Below are 12,343 nucleotides of genomic sequence, written 5' to 3' on the forward strand. Positions count from 1 at the left end.
GCTGCAAGCAGAAGGAAGTGCTCTTACACTACATCTGCAGTTCAAATGATCTCAAACAAGGGGAAAAGGGGAGAAGGCGGTCTGTTAAAAGATGAAACGCATTTTTCCCTTCTAGTGCTAAAACATAACTTTTTACTCTCGAGCTGGGTGTTGATTTACCTGGAAGACTCGTACCAGGTAAGTCCCGGTAAGCCAGACGGCCCCTCCAGCACACAGCGTAATGTTTAACCAGCGCTCCTGCCCCAGGTACCGCAGCGCGATACACAGCCTGGCACGGTGCTCTCCGCTGCCCCGTGCCCACCTGCAGCATGTGCAAAATTGCAGAAGATGCAGCCAGACCAGCTATAAACAACAGGAGAACACATCACACAGTGTAATCACTAGCCAATTGCACCCCGAAATAGTTTAAATTGTCAAAGAGCTGCTGAAAAATACTTCTTGTTCACAGTACTCAACTGCGGCATGTTATTTTTCTGAAGTGCAGCACATTTTTCAGCCCGGAGAACTACTTCTGATTTCCAGAGCACGACAACAGGCAGGGGGAGAAGGAAGAGAAGGATCAGACTATTAAAGCACATTTATGTTGGAGATCTTGCATCACCCAATATTCAAAGTATGCCACCAGTAAGATGTCAAGCACCAGAGCGTAAAGCTGATGTTCATCCTGACCACACCAGAGCAACAAGCTTCCCACTGGCAAACCCTTACCAGAGTTAGCAGGGACCATGAGTAAACTTCACATTTTGTCCTTAATGAGAAACAAAAGCAAAAATGTCAAGCTTCTGCTGAGATATTTTCTGGGTGGTTTAGCAACTATCCTCCAGCAGTACCTTTTATCAGTTTGTTAGAACTAATACATGCTAAAAATAACCAACAAGAACACCACCATCGTCAACAACTGCATGCATGAGGCCACACCAACCATCAACTCAGCGAGTGACAGATCCTTACGGTCGGGTCCGACTTTGAAGGTGTAAGAAGCATTTAAGTAAAACTCTTCCCTCTAAGAAGGTCTAAGTCCTATATTCCTGGCACAATCAAGAAGAAGGAGAACCCAAAGCAAGCCAGAAAGCACCTACCGCCTGCTAATTGCCCGATCAGTGGGCTCGGACTTACGGCTACTGGAGATAGGAAGGCTGCGAGCAACACCTTATCATGTTAACAAACACGTGTTTGACTCCTACATTTCCAGAGGTTACACCAACCAGGCTTGACTGGAAAACTAAAAAATTTTTCAGATGGTCTCTTCCAAGACTGCAAACCCACTACTGAGAAAAAGCCAGCTGTGCCAAAGTTAAACGAGCAAAGAAATAACAAAACCCTTCTTGCAAATCAAAGCTTCAGAGGGGCCAGGAGGTCCCAGCATTGCTATTGCACAAGAGGCCAAAGATGCACCAGCATAACTATGTTGGGAAAAATGAGAGTAACCTCAGGCACAGGTAACACTGGTTACTCTTACAAAAAAAAAAATAGATTCTTGCAACTAAGCCACACAACCGTACCACCGGAAAAGCATCGCAAACTATTCATAAATGCCTTCTTGAAACCACAGCTTAGAAGCAGGAAGACAAAAACTACATTTTTGCTGGCAATTTTAAGTAGTAAAAATGTAACTTCTTGAACTTTGCTTTAGTAGGCCTGAGCCCTATAGACTCATAAAACACCACTCCACTGCCCAAAACCAAGGGCAACGAGACATTATTAACAGTAATAAAGTTCTTGAGCTACAGAGCATTCACTGTTCTCTTAAAATGATTAAAATGAACAAATCCTCCTTAATTGTATTAGCGTTGGCTATCCGAGGGAACATAGCTCGGTCGCTAAAACAGGGAGAGGAGACCAGCCATCTGACAGCAGGCTCACAGCCCCGACCTGGCCGCTCCGCTCCTCTTTGCCCTTCTTTTGCTGTCGTAGCAGGCACCCAGCTCACGCCGAACTGAGCTCTGCCTTTTCTCTTTGCCATACAAAAGTTTTGAGATCTTCGGGTGAACTCTTACAGATGGGATTGTAACCTAGACACAGAGTAGCTCCAGCTCACCGAATTCAGTGACAAAATCTCCCACAGGCTTCAACGAGGCCAGGATTTCACCCCGAGCCCGTCTCTCGGCAGGCTGCTAATGAGCATGAAAACCCACAACGAAGCCACCACGTTCTCCTTCCCCATCTGGGCTGCTTCAAAACACCATCATCTGGAGGAGAGACACAGTGGGCTGGGTCTGCTGCCAGTAGCTACGTATCGGACACCTTACCTGCTGCCTAAGGGACCTCCAAAGTACGCTCCAGATGTCGGCTGGGGGACAAGGAATAAACTGCTGGCGGTGGAGGCCCCAGAGCTGAAAAGGAGCATCCGCTTTTTTTTTTTTTTACATCAACGTTTGTCTGCAGAGATCTCGAGATACTGAACTGCAACTCTATACCTCCAGCTTTCAGCTGAAATCCAACTCTGAACACCTTCTGCAACTCTGGTGCTGAGCATCCAAACGGCGCAGTTTAAAAAAGCGCATAACTTGAAAAAAAAAAAAGCCTAATTTGCAATAGAAATGCTGCCAGCTCTATTTTTACTCGAACCAGTGTTTCCCCCTCCCCAGGTCCAGAGCACTCCCCTGGGCTATTCTGAGATAAACCCAAGTCCTTAATTAGAGCTTTCAGCGAGTCCAATGACACATGGAAGGTAAAAGCTTGAACTAAAACAAACGAAAAAGTATTCTAAGCAATTTGTAGTTGGGCAGCAGGCTACATCGTGACTCTTTTACCAAGCAAGTGCAAGGTTACCGAGATATCAAATGGGAAACACGCATCTCAGTCTCCAGGGTTTCCTCTGGAGCAAGCTGAATGTTATAGATTTCTAGAGCCAAATTAGATTTTGTGTTTGAGCCAAAACAACGTCCTTTAGAATACAGAAACACACGCACTAAAAAAATTTGGGTCCTATTAGGGATGGAGAAGGATTTGCCCCAGGAAAAAGTCTCGAAAAAACAAGTCATATCCCCCTCAGTCTACGATTACAGCACAAAAGAGCCTCCAACACCGGTGAGAAAATCCTCACACTCACATGGTGCGACCCATTACCAACACGTGGTGGACGTGACACAAGAATGCCCACCCAAATATGCTCTTATGTGATTTTTTTTCCACTGAGCTTCCTCCACAACTGTATTGAGATGAAAGAAGTCACTTCTGTCTGCAGCCCACCCGGTGCATCTGGAGGCCCCAGCAGAACCGAACCTGCACAAACACACAACCGCTCCAAACACAGAAGTTTTCCAGCTTGGAGCAAAGAGCTGTCAGCTCATTTAACAGTTAAAAAGATGGAAAACTCGGTGCCAATCTCTGGGATTTGAAACACCCAGTCCTGAACCTAAAATCAGATAGCGTGGAAGCAAAAAAAGGGATGCAATTTCCTTTTTAGATGCCAGATTTCTTATTTTTCTAGTACAAGTAGCCATCTCAGCACCTGTCTTGTTACCTCTCACTGGCACAACTTTCTCTCATTTCAACTTGGAGTCAAGCTACCGAGAACAGAATAAACATAGAAGTGACAACAATTCTTAATCAGTGCAATGATTTTTTAAATTCAAGACAAATGAAACATTCAATACAGAAAGTCACAGAATTCATCATCATCCTACAACAAATGTTCTCCCACAGGAGTATTCACATTCAGTCAGTGGATCCCATTTTAGGGCAGCAGCACGGGAAACATCTAAGCGGCCAGGAAAGCAGAAAAAAAACAAAGATGACATAAACCTATTCCCAAGAGGGGGGGAAAAAAGGGGAATGGGACTCATATTTGCTCACAAAGCTAATTGTAATGACATCCTCACTGCTTTCCTCTGTCCCGACTGTGAGCAAGTTTAAGTGATGCTTACAAGACTTGGAACAGACAGAAATACTAATTCAAAACAAGGTCATATGAGCTTTTTGAGAAGTGGGAAAGTTGGTGTACAGCAATTTGCTTTAAGACCGTAGGACTCCTTTTCAGCCACACAAAATCATCTGATTCTCTCTGCTCCTGTATCAGTATCACTGCATCCTTTGTTTCCAGATGCTGAACAGTCCCCCCTTGAAAAGCTGCTCAACAGGAAAGCACCACAGCGAGCTTTGACTACACAATTCCCAGCAACAAAACTGGTGGGCTCACTCACAATTTGCATAATGTCTAGTTTTTAAACATGAGAACATGATAATTCTGTTCCATTATGGCCTTAAAAGTTTGTCTTTATCCTTACTGTTGCTCCATATTGTAAAGTAAATAACTTCAGCACAGATACAGTCTATAAAAAAATGGTTTTGTGCTTCATCACATATTAGCACGTGAGGTACAACTCCAGGAAGTTCCACTGTGAACATGTAACACCCAAACCAAAGCTCTCATGAAGCAGCAGCAAGACTTTACTAACCTGCTAAATTCTGCACAGCTTTTGACAGCCGGTATTTATTTGCAAATCCCTGTTCCCACTAAAACAGGACCAGGTCCCGCAGCATATGCCATAAAAACAGCGCTCTCAATTACTCACACTGATAGTCAACATCTCCTCGTGACGCTGGATAACTCAATAACCGTTCTGTTAAACGAACATGATGTTTGATAGGGGAGTCTGTGCAACTGAGCTCAAATCGTATATCCAAAAGACATACGCGTTTCAGGCTATGGAAAGACCTCTCACCAAAAATTTAATCTATTAATAAAAACCACTACTTCATCCAGCCACAAAAATCCACAACCAGTTTTGAAGGGAACCTCGCACTCTCCTTTCTGAAGGAAAGCTCCTCAGAGCTACTGCTTAATGCTTTTACCTGGAGCAGAGAAAAAAAAGAGACAATAAAAAGCAAGCAAACCCCATCCAGCTACACAGCACATAACAATTTTGTCAGCTATATTTGTCCTGTACAGGAACTGCACCAAGCTGCAGGTGCCTTAACCGTATTTGCAAATCAGTTTTCCTCTGAGTGGAACATCTTCCAAGCCTCTGACGTTAAACTTTAACTAGCCAAGTTGAACACAGCAATTGCAACCCTGTTCTTACGGCTCAAACTTCCATTTGCTCAATTCAATATTTAACAAAGAAAAGCAGGGTACGAAGCACAGTTTTAAAGCAACAAGAGCAGCTGTTTCACCCGCCTTCAGTGTCAAACCGCAGGCTTGCCAGCTAAGTTTGAAAGGTAGGGCTCAACTCATGGCAAACAAATTCAGAGTTTCTTCAGTAAATTTAGAGCCTGTGAATTGTTTAATAATGCAGTAATTCTTCTCCTCCCCGAGATTACCCAAGAGACATTTGCCAGCAACCTTGCCAGACAACCTGAGAGCTGCACGGCTCTGTTCTGAGTTAATAAACTGCTCACCCTTGTGGTCCACAAGGGTATCATGTGAAGAATATATTTATTTAAAAGTTGCATAGATAATATGTAACTACCAGTGTCATTACAATTTAGCCAGTCTTTTGGACACCACGCAAATCCTCTGCGAGTTCAACTAAAATGTTATGCAAAAAACCCTCACGGTTTCCCCAGCGGTACCTATTTTTAATTTTTCTCTCAGTGACAGCACCGACTCTTCAGAGGGTTTTCCATCCTACCACGCAAACCCGACCCGGTTAAGGCCACTGTCACCTTTGCTTTGCCTCCCGGCTCCTGTCCACGACAGTAACGCGCTTATCCACGCAGGGTTTTGTTTTTAGCGCCAAGCAAAACAGTTTACCTCAACGCCAAGTCTCCCTCGCAGCTGGAAAATAAAACAAACGCGGCTGGGAAAAGCAAGGATGCAAACCCCAAGGCTGGGGCGAGGGACGGCGGCTGCCGGGGCCGGGCTCCCGCAAAGACACCGGGAGAGAGGCGGAACAGACGGGGCTTCGACAGAGGGGGGGGATCCGAGTCTCCTTCCCTCAAACGTTTGCTACCGGCGTTGCTAGAAAACTCCACAGCGGCGGCGGGAGGAGGCAAAGGCCGCTCGGTCGGTAAACACCGGCGGCTGCAGCCGCCTTCCCCCGGTGAAGCCGCCCTCCCGGCGGCCCTGCGCCCCCGGGGAGGCCGGGCCGGGCCCGGCGGCGACGCATGTCAAAGCCCGGAGCCGTCCGGGGCTCGTCGGCAAACACCGCCCGGGGCGGAGCGGGGCGGGGGGGTGCCGCGCCGCCGGCCCAGCAAGGCCGCTCGCCCCCGCGCCCGCCATGCCGGAGCCCGCGCCGCCCGGCACACACGCGGCAGAGGGCCGGGGCCGCGGGGGGGGAAGACGGGGAGCCACGGCGGCGGCGGTACCTCCACCGCGGGGCCTGCGGGCCCGCTGCCACCCCCGCCGCGCCGGGCCTCGCCGGGCCTGGCCTCACCGCGCCGGGCCGGGCCTACCCGCTCCCCCGCCGAGGCCCGGCCCCGCGGCAGAGCCGGCCGGGCGGGGAGGGGAGGCGCGTCCCGCCCGGCCCCACGGGCGGCCCCGCGGCGCGGCCCCCCCTCACCTGCACATGATCCGCCATTTTGCTCCATTCATGCTCCGCTCCCTCCGCCTCCGCCGGGCCCGGCACGCGCCCGCCCCCCCTGCCTGCGCCCGCGCGCACGCGCCACGGCCCCCGCCGCCCGCCGCGCCTGCGCCGACCGCCCGACCCCGCCCCCGCCGGCGGCGCGCGCCGCGCCACGCCCCATCCGCCCCGCCCCGCTGCGCGCCTGCTGCGGCGCAGGTGACGTCACGACGGCGGCGACGCAGCGGAGGGAGGGGCGGGCTTTGTTGACATGGCGCTTAAAGGGGCCGCGCGTCCGGCGGGCCCCCGCGCCCCCCCGCTTCCAGGGCCTCCGGCGTCGCGAACCAGCGCTCCCAGTGCTCCCAGTGTCTGGCAACAGTGTTGCCAGTGTCCTGCAGCTGTGTCCCCTGTTCCCTGCACCAGTGCTCCCCCTTACGCCAGTCAGGGACAAGCCTCGTGCCCCAGCAGCCCCTGCAGCACCAGTGCTCCCAGTGCCCAGCACCACTGCTCCCAGTGTCCCGCAACCACGTCCCTGCACCCAGTTCCTTGCACCAGTGGCCTCCAGTTACCCCAGCCCAGCACCAGTGCTCCCAGTGCACCCAGTGCCCAGCACCAGTGTTCCCAGTGTCCTGCACCAGTGTCCCCTGCTCCCTGCACCAGTGTCCCCGGTTCCTTGCACCAGTGTCCCCAGTTCCTTGCACCATTGGCCCCCAGTTATGCCAGCCAGAGACAAGCCTCGTGCCCCAGCAGCCTCTGCACCAGTGTTCCCAGTGCTCCCAGTGTCCGGCAACAATGTTCCCAGTGTCCTGCAGCTGTGTTCCCAGTTCCCTGCACCAGTGCTCCCAGTGCCCCCAGTGCCCCCAGCACCACTGCTCCCAGTGCCCAACACCAGCGCTCACAGTGTCCTGCACCAGTGTCCCCAGTTCCTTGCACCAGTGGCCCCCAGTTACCCCAGCCAGGGACAAGCCTCATGCCCCAGCAGCCCCTGCACCAGTGCTCCCAGTGCTTCCAGTGCTCTCACTTACGCCAGCCAGAGACAGGCCTTGTGCCCCAGCAGCCCCTGCACCAATGCTCCCAGTGATTCTGGTGCTCCCAGTGCCCAGCACCAGTGCTCCCAGTGTCCTGCAACCACGTCCCTGCACCCAGTTCCTTGCACCAGTGGCCTCCAATTACCCCAGCCCAGGACCAGAGCATCCGGTGCCCCCAGCACCAGTGCTCCCAGTGCCCAGCACCAGTGTTCCCAGAACGACGCCCCGGCGCTGACGCAGCCTCAAACCTCTTCCTCCCTCCTCTGCGTCACGCCGTCGCCTTCCCCAGCTCGCCCCCTCGCCCCCTTCCCAGCTGCCGGGGGCTGCGCCGCCCTTACTGGGAGCACTGGTTTAGGCTGGGATGGCAGGCGATGCCTGACAGCAGGCAGATCAGCAGAGGTGGGGGGTCATTACCCCAGCAGGGAAGCCCTCGGAGCTGCCTCTAGACCCATTTCACAGATGAGGAAACTGAGGCACGGCCGGCGCCAGTGCCTGCCCTTTATGGTAAGCTCACAGGCGCAGGAAGCCGGAGCCCGCGCCGGCGTAGGAAACAGAAGAGCCCGACCGCACGTCACATGCTGAGACAGCACGACGTGGCGTGACGGCAGCGCTGCGGCGGGACAGGGGCGTGTGGCGGGGACGGGACCCCCCCGGAGCTGCGGGGTCGGCGGCGGAGGGGCAGCGCGGGAGGATGGTGGTGGCTGGAGGATGGAGGCGGCGGTGGTGAAGCAGGGTGTGCTGCACCTCCAGCTGCAGCAGACCTTCGGGAAGGTGAGGAGGTGGGGGGGGGCTGCTTGGTCGCTGGGGGGCTCGGCTGGGCTGGACACGGGGGTACGGGGGGGGTTGCATCCGAAGGGAATGGGATGCTCCCACCCGTTGGCTCCCCAACCGTCCATCGGCTCTCCACCAGCACGTCGGGGACGGGCAGGGGGATGGAAGGCGCTGGGGATGCATTGCGAAGAGACCCCCCCCCGAGCCGGACCCCCCCCGGCAGAGGCTCTGCAAAGCAGCCAGGGCCGCGCCACAAACGGATGCAACCCCCGGAGCCTCCTTGCTTCAGCGGCTGATAATGGCCGGGGTTTAGCAACCTTGTGCAAGAAGGGGAAGGAGCTGCACCTGGGCAGGAGGCAGAGCCGAGCCTGGTCTGCAGGGGCTCAAAATGCCGCGGGCAGGGTGGGTGCGAGGCAGGGCAGGCAGGGCAGGCAGGGCAGGCAGGGCATCGCCTTCCTGCAGCAAGGCGGCTGCCACCAGGCACGATGCCTGCGACGGCGGGTCCCAGAAACACACCCCGGCGAAAGGATGCCGCGTTTCGGCACAGCCCGGCAGGTCCCCGGTGCAGGGAGCCGCCGCGGAGGATGCTCTGATTTCGGTGCAAGACTTCCTCTCCCGCCGCTTCCCCTCCGCCACCGCCGGAGCCGGTGCCTCCCACGCACGATGTGCCGTGAATCGTTGGGTCCTCGGAGGGCGAGTCGGGAATGGCTTCAAAAGTTGGTGGTTTTGGGGAAGACAGAGCAAACGAGGAACTGAAAGTCCTTCGGCAGCGGGGGGCCCTCGGCATGGCTTTTGGGTGGGGGAGGCGTGGGATGGATCCCGGTGCCGGGTGAGGCTGGGATGCTGCCGGTGCCTTTCCCGGCTGGGAAAGCCTTGCCGCAGGCTGCCGGCTCTGCTGCCTGTCGGGAATGCTTTTCCCCACGCTGCCCGGTTTATCTCACCCCCCGCTTTGGCCAGCCCGCCTGGGCAAGGGTGCGAGACCCTGCCCGGACCCTGGAGGGGTTCGCTCCGATCTCCTGCCCCAGGCTCATGCATGATCCCAAGGGGATGAAAACTCCTGGAAGGGTGAAGGCAGAGCTGGCCAATGCTGGATTTTCACTCCTCTCGCTGCTTCTCCCCATGGCAGAAATGGAGGAAGTTCTGGGGTGTCTTGTACCGGGAAAGCTCCTGCTCCACCGCCCGCCTGGAGCTCTTCGAGGGCTCGGCACCGCCGGCCGCCGAGAAGCTGCGGAAAGGCGAGGGCAGCAAGCGGCTGGTCAAGCTGAGCGACTGCGTACACGTGGCGGAGGCGAGCGGCGATGCCGGCTGCCCCAAGGAGACCGTCCCCTTCTTGCTGGAGACCACCGACAAGCGGTACCTCCTGGCCGCTGACGGCACCGAGGCGGCCGGCTGGATCCAGAAGCTGTGCGAGCTGGCCTTCCCGGTACGCACTGGACAGGGATAACCGGGGCACGGGAGACAGCAGGATTCCTGCGGGGGAATCCCGGGGATTTGCTGCGACGGGGAGGCTGGGGGGATGCCGTGCTCTGCCCTCGCTCACCCGCTGCTCTTTCCCGGGCAGAGGAGCAGGGAGGAGCAGGCAGCAGGCAAGGATGGCCAGCAGAGCTCGCTGGGCACCGATGGCGAGTTCTCCATGGAGGAAAACTCCCTCTACAGCTCCCGGGGCAAAGGTAGGCACCGGGAGGTGGGGAAGGTGCGGTGGAGCTGGGTTTGCTTGCACAGGAGGCAGCGCATGTCCCGCAGCATCTCATCACCCCCCCCTTCCCGAGGCACCTCGGTCGGTTTTGCACCAGGGAGCAACCCCCGCCGCGGCTACGTCTTCTCCTGAAATAGCCGCTTCCTGCTCTGCGGTTTGGCAGGGCTGGGTTTCGCTGCGCTATCGGGCTGCTCCCGCGCGGCCGGAGCCCTCGAGCCCTTATCGGCCGGACGCCGCTTCCCCGCCGCCCCGGCTGCGGGGAGTCACGAGCCCCACGGCACCTCTCTGTGGTGGGAGATGCAGCTCTGCTCTTGCAGCAGAGCTCCTTGCACGCGTCAAATGCCACCTTCCTCCATCCCCAGCCGGCTTGGAGCAGGCGTTCGAGGTGACGGTGAGGGCCACCGAGTCCTCTGAGCGCTGCCGGCTCTGGGGCCGGTGCATCCTGCGAGCTGGCGAGGAGGCGCTGGAACTGCGGGATTTCCAGACCTTGGAGACCCTCTACAGCTGGCCCTACCGCTTCCTGCGGCGCTTTGGGCGGGATAAGGTAAGCGGGATCCGGGAAGGATGCGCTGGCGATGGGCTGCGGCATGGGGACCTCATCCTGTCCCTCCCCAGGTGACCTTTTCCTTCGAGGCCGGCCGGCGCTGCGCATCCGGAGAAGGCAACTTTGAGTTTGAGACCAGGCAAGGCAACGAGATCTTCCAGGCGATCGAGTCGGCCATCAACGTGCATCGGGGCCGGGGGGCCGAGGAGCCGTGGCGGGGTGGCCCTGGGGACGATGTGTCCCGGCCGCTCGGCCACGCCAAGATGCCCAGTTGGGCGCAGGGGCACGAGGAGCCTGGCAGCACCAAGTGCCCCTCGCTGGAGCCCACCTGGGAGGGGAAGGTGCCGAAAGCCAAGCCGGCGATGCCCCCCAGCAGCTGCCTTGGGACCGGAGAGCCATCGGGTGCCTTCGTGCCCTCCCGCGGTGCCGATTGCCCCTATGCCGAGCCCTGCAATTCCCTCCGCCGGGGAAACCCCCCCGTGCCGGAGAAGGGCCGGAGGCAGGATGCTCCAGCCAAGGCAGCCACCGAATCTGAGTATGCCATCCCCTTCGACACCATCGCCAAGACCTTCGCAGCTCGCAAGTTCGGCAGCTTCATCAGTTGCCCCAAGGATGTCCCTGACCCCCTCTATGACAGCATCAGGGAGATGGGGGGGCAAGCAGGCAAGCAGCCCCCACTGTGCCCCACCGCCACCAAGCCTGACCACATCTACGACGAGCCCGAGGGTCTGACCACCCACACCGTCTACGACGAGCCCGAGGAGGTGAAGGGGGAGGCGTGGAGGCTGCAGGCGGCCCCGGAGGAGCCCACCGGGCACGAGTACCCCTACAACCCGCAGCGGGATGACTATGCGGTGCCCAAGAGACCCGTCCCTCTCCGGCAGCCCTTCCTGCTGCAGGGCAAGGAGTGGCTGGGGGACACCGAGTACGACAACGTGGCCCTCAAGTTTGCAAAGAGGAACCTGCAGTGAGCGGGATGGGGAAGGGGAGGAGGAGAGGACCCGCGGCTGGCAGGCCCCCCCCAGCCGGACCCCTCCACCCTCTCCCCGGCAGAGCTGAGACCCCCCCAGCTCAGCGCACCCATGGCTGGAGGGGACGGGGCGAAGCGCTCCGGGCATCCCTCCGGAGCGGCGGGGCACATCTGGCCAGCTGCGGGGCCGGCAGCCGGGATGCGCCCGCTGGAGGGCACTGTGCGCCCGCCGGACGGGCAGGGCGGGCAGCGGCCGGGCGGGGGTCCCCCCGCCGCCCCTCCGCGGCTCCGCTCCGGCCTTTCCAGCACCCCCGACTCACACCCCGCAGCCTCGGGGGCTCCAGCGGACCAGACCCCAAGCCCCCCACTCCTCGCCCGGTCAAACTTTGGGAACCCCAGCTCTGCGTGCCATGGACACCCCATGCACATCCCTAGGGATGCCCGTCCCACACCGCGAGATGCAGCCGGACGATGCACGGCCCCGGGATGCTCAGCCCATGCTCCGAGGGCTGGCTGGCCATGCACACCCCCAGGGATGCACACCCCACACCTCGAAGGCAGCCAGGCGATGCACAGCTCGCTCAGCAAACACATCGCGCCTGCAGATTTCTCTTTGCCCGCACCGGTCTTCGCCCGCTCAGCCCTTGCCAGGACGGCGCCGCAGCCACATGCAGCCCCCAGCCCCCCCGGGACGGGCCTGCTCTCGGCCCCCCCAGCAGCCAGTGTCGCGGCCGAGGCTGGGCACCATGTCTGTCCGAAGGTCACACCACATCCTCGCTCAGCAAGAAGAGTGGCATAAATTTCTACTGTCTCAGCCACGTTTTTATTTTTAATTTTTTTTTATAAAACCACTTTCCAGCTTCTCTGAATTATAGATGAAATACTCAG

At 57.5% G+C, this 12,343-nt stretch overlaps 2 protein-coding genes across 5 annotated transcripts in view; one reads left to right on the forward strand and one right to left on the reverse strand.

Moving 5' to 3' along the window:
• Positions 1-6,550, reverse strand: part of XPO7 (exportin 7) — a 49,896-nt gene extending 43,346 nt beyond the window's left edge. For all 4 annotated transcript variants that reach the window (XR_012677427.1, XM_075174673.1, XM_075174669.1 and 1 more), the window contains exon 1: positions 6,447-6,550. Coding sequence is in view for 3 of the 4 variants with exons in the window: in XM_075174673.1 (XP_075030774.1) it covers positions 6,447-6,464 (18 nt within the window). In the remaining variant the exon portion in view is untranslated. The remainder of the gene's footprint in view (positions 1-6,446) is intronic.
• Positions 6,551-8,043: 1,493 nt separating this feature from the next.
• Positions 8,044-12,343, forward strand: DOK2 (docking protein 2). The gene is made up of 5 exons (XM_075175046.1): positions 8,044-8,245; positions 9,372-9,668; positions 9,807-9,915; positions 10,304-10,485; positions 10,557-12,343. Exons 1-5 carry the CDS (start codon positions 8,183-8,185, stop codon positions 11,454-11,456), a joined length of 1,551 nt encoding a protein of 516 aa, XP_075031147.1. The 5' UTR covers positions 8,044-8,182; the 3' UTR covers positions 11,457-12,343.

This window comes from Calonectris borealis, chromosome 27 (assembly GCF_964195595.1).
Source record: "Calonectris borealis chromosome 27, bCalBor7.hap1.2, whole genome shotgun sequence".
Classification (NCBI taxonomy): Eukaryota; Metazoa; Chordata; class Aves; order Procellariiformes; family Procellariidae; genus Calonectris; species Calonectris borealis.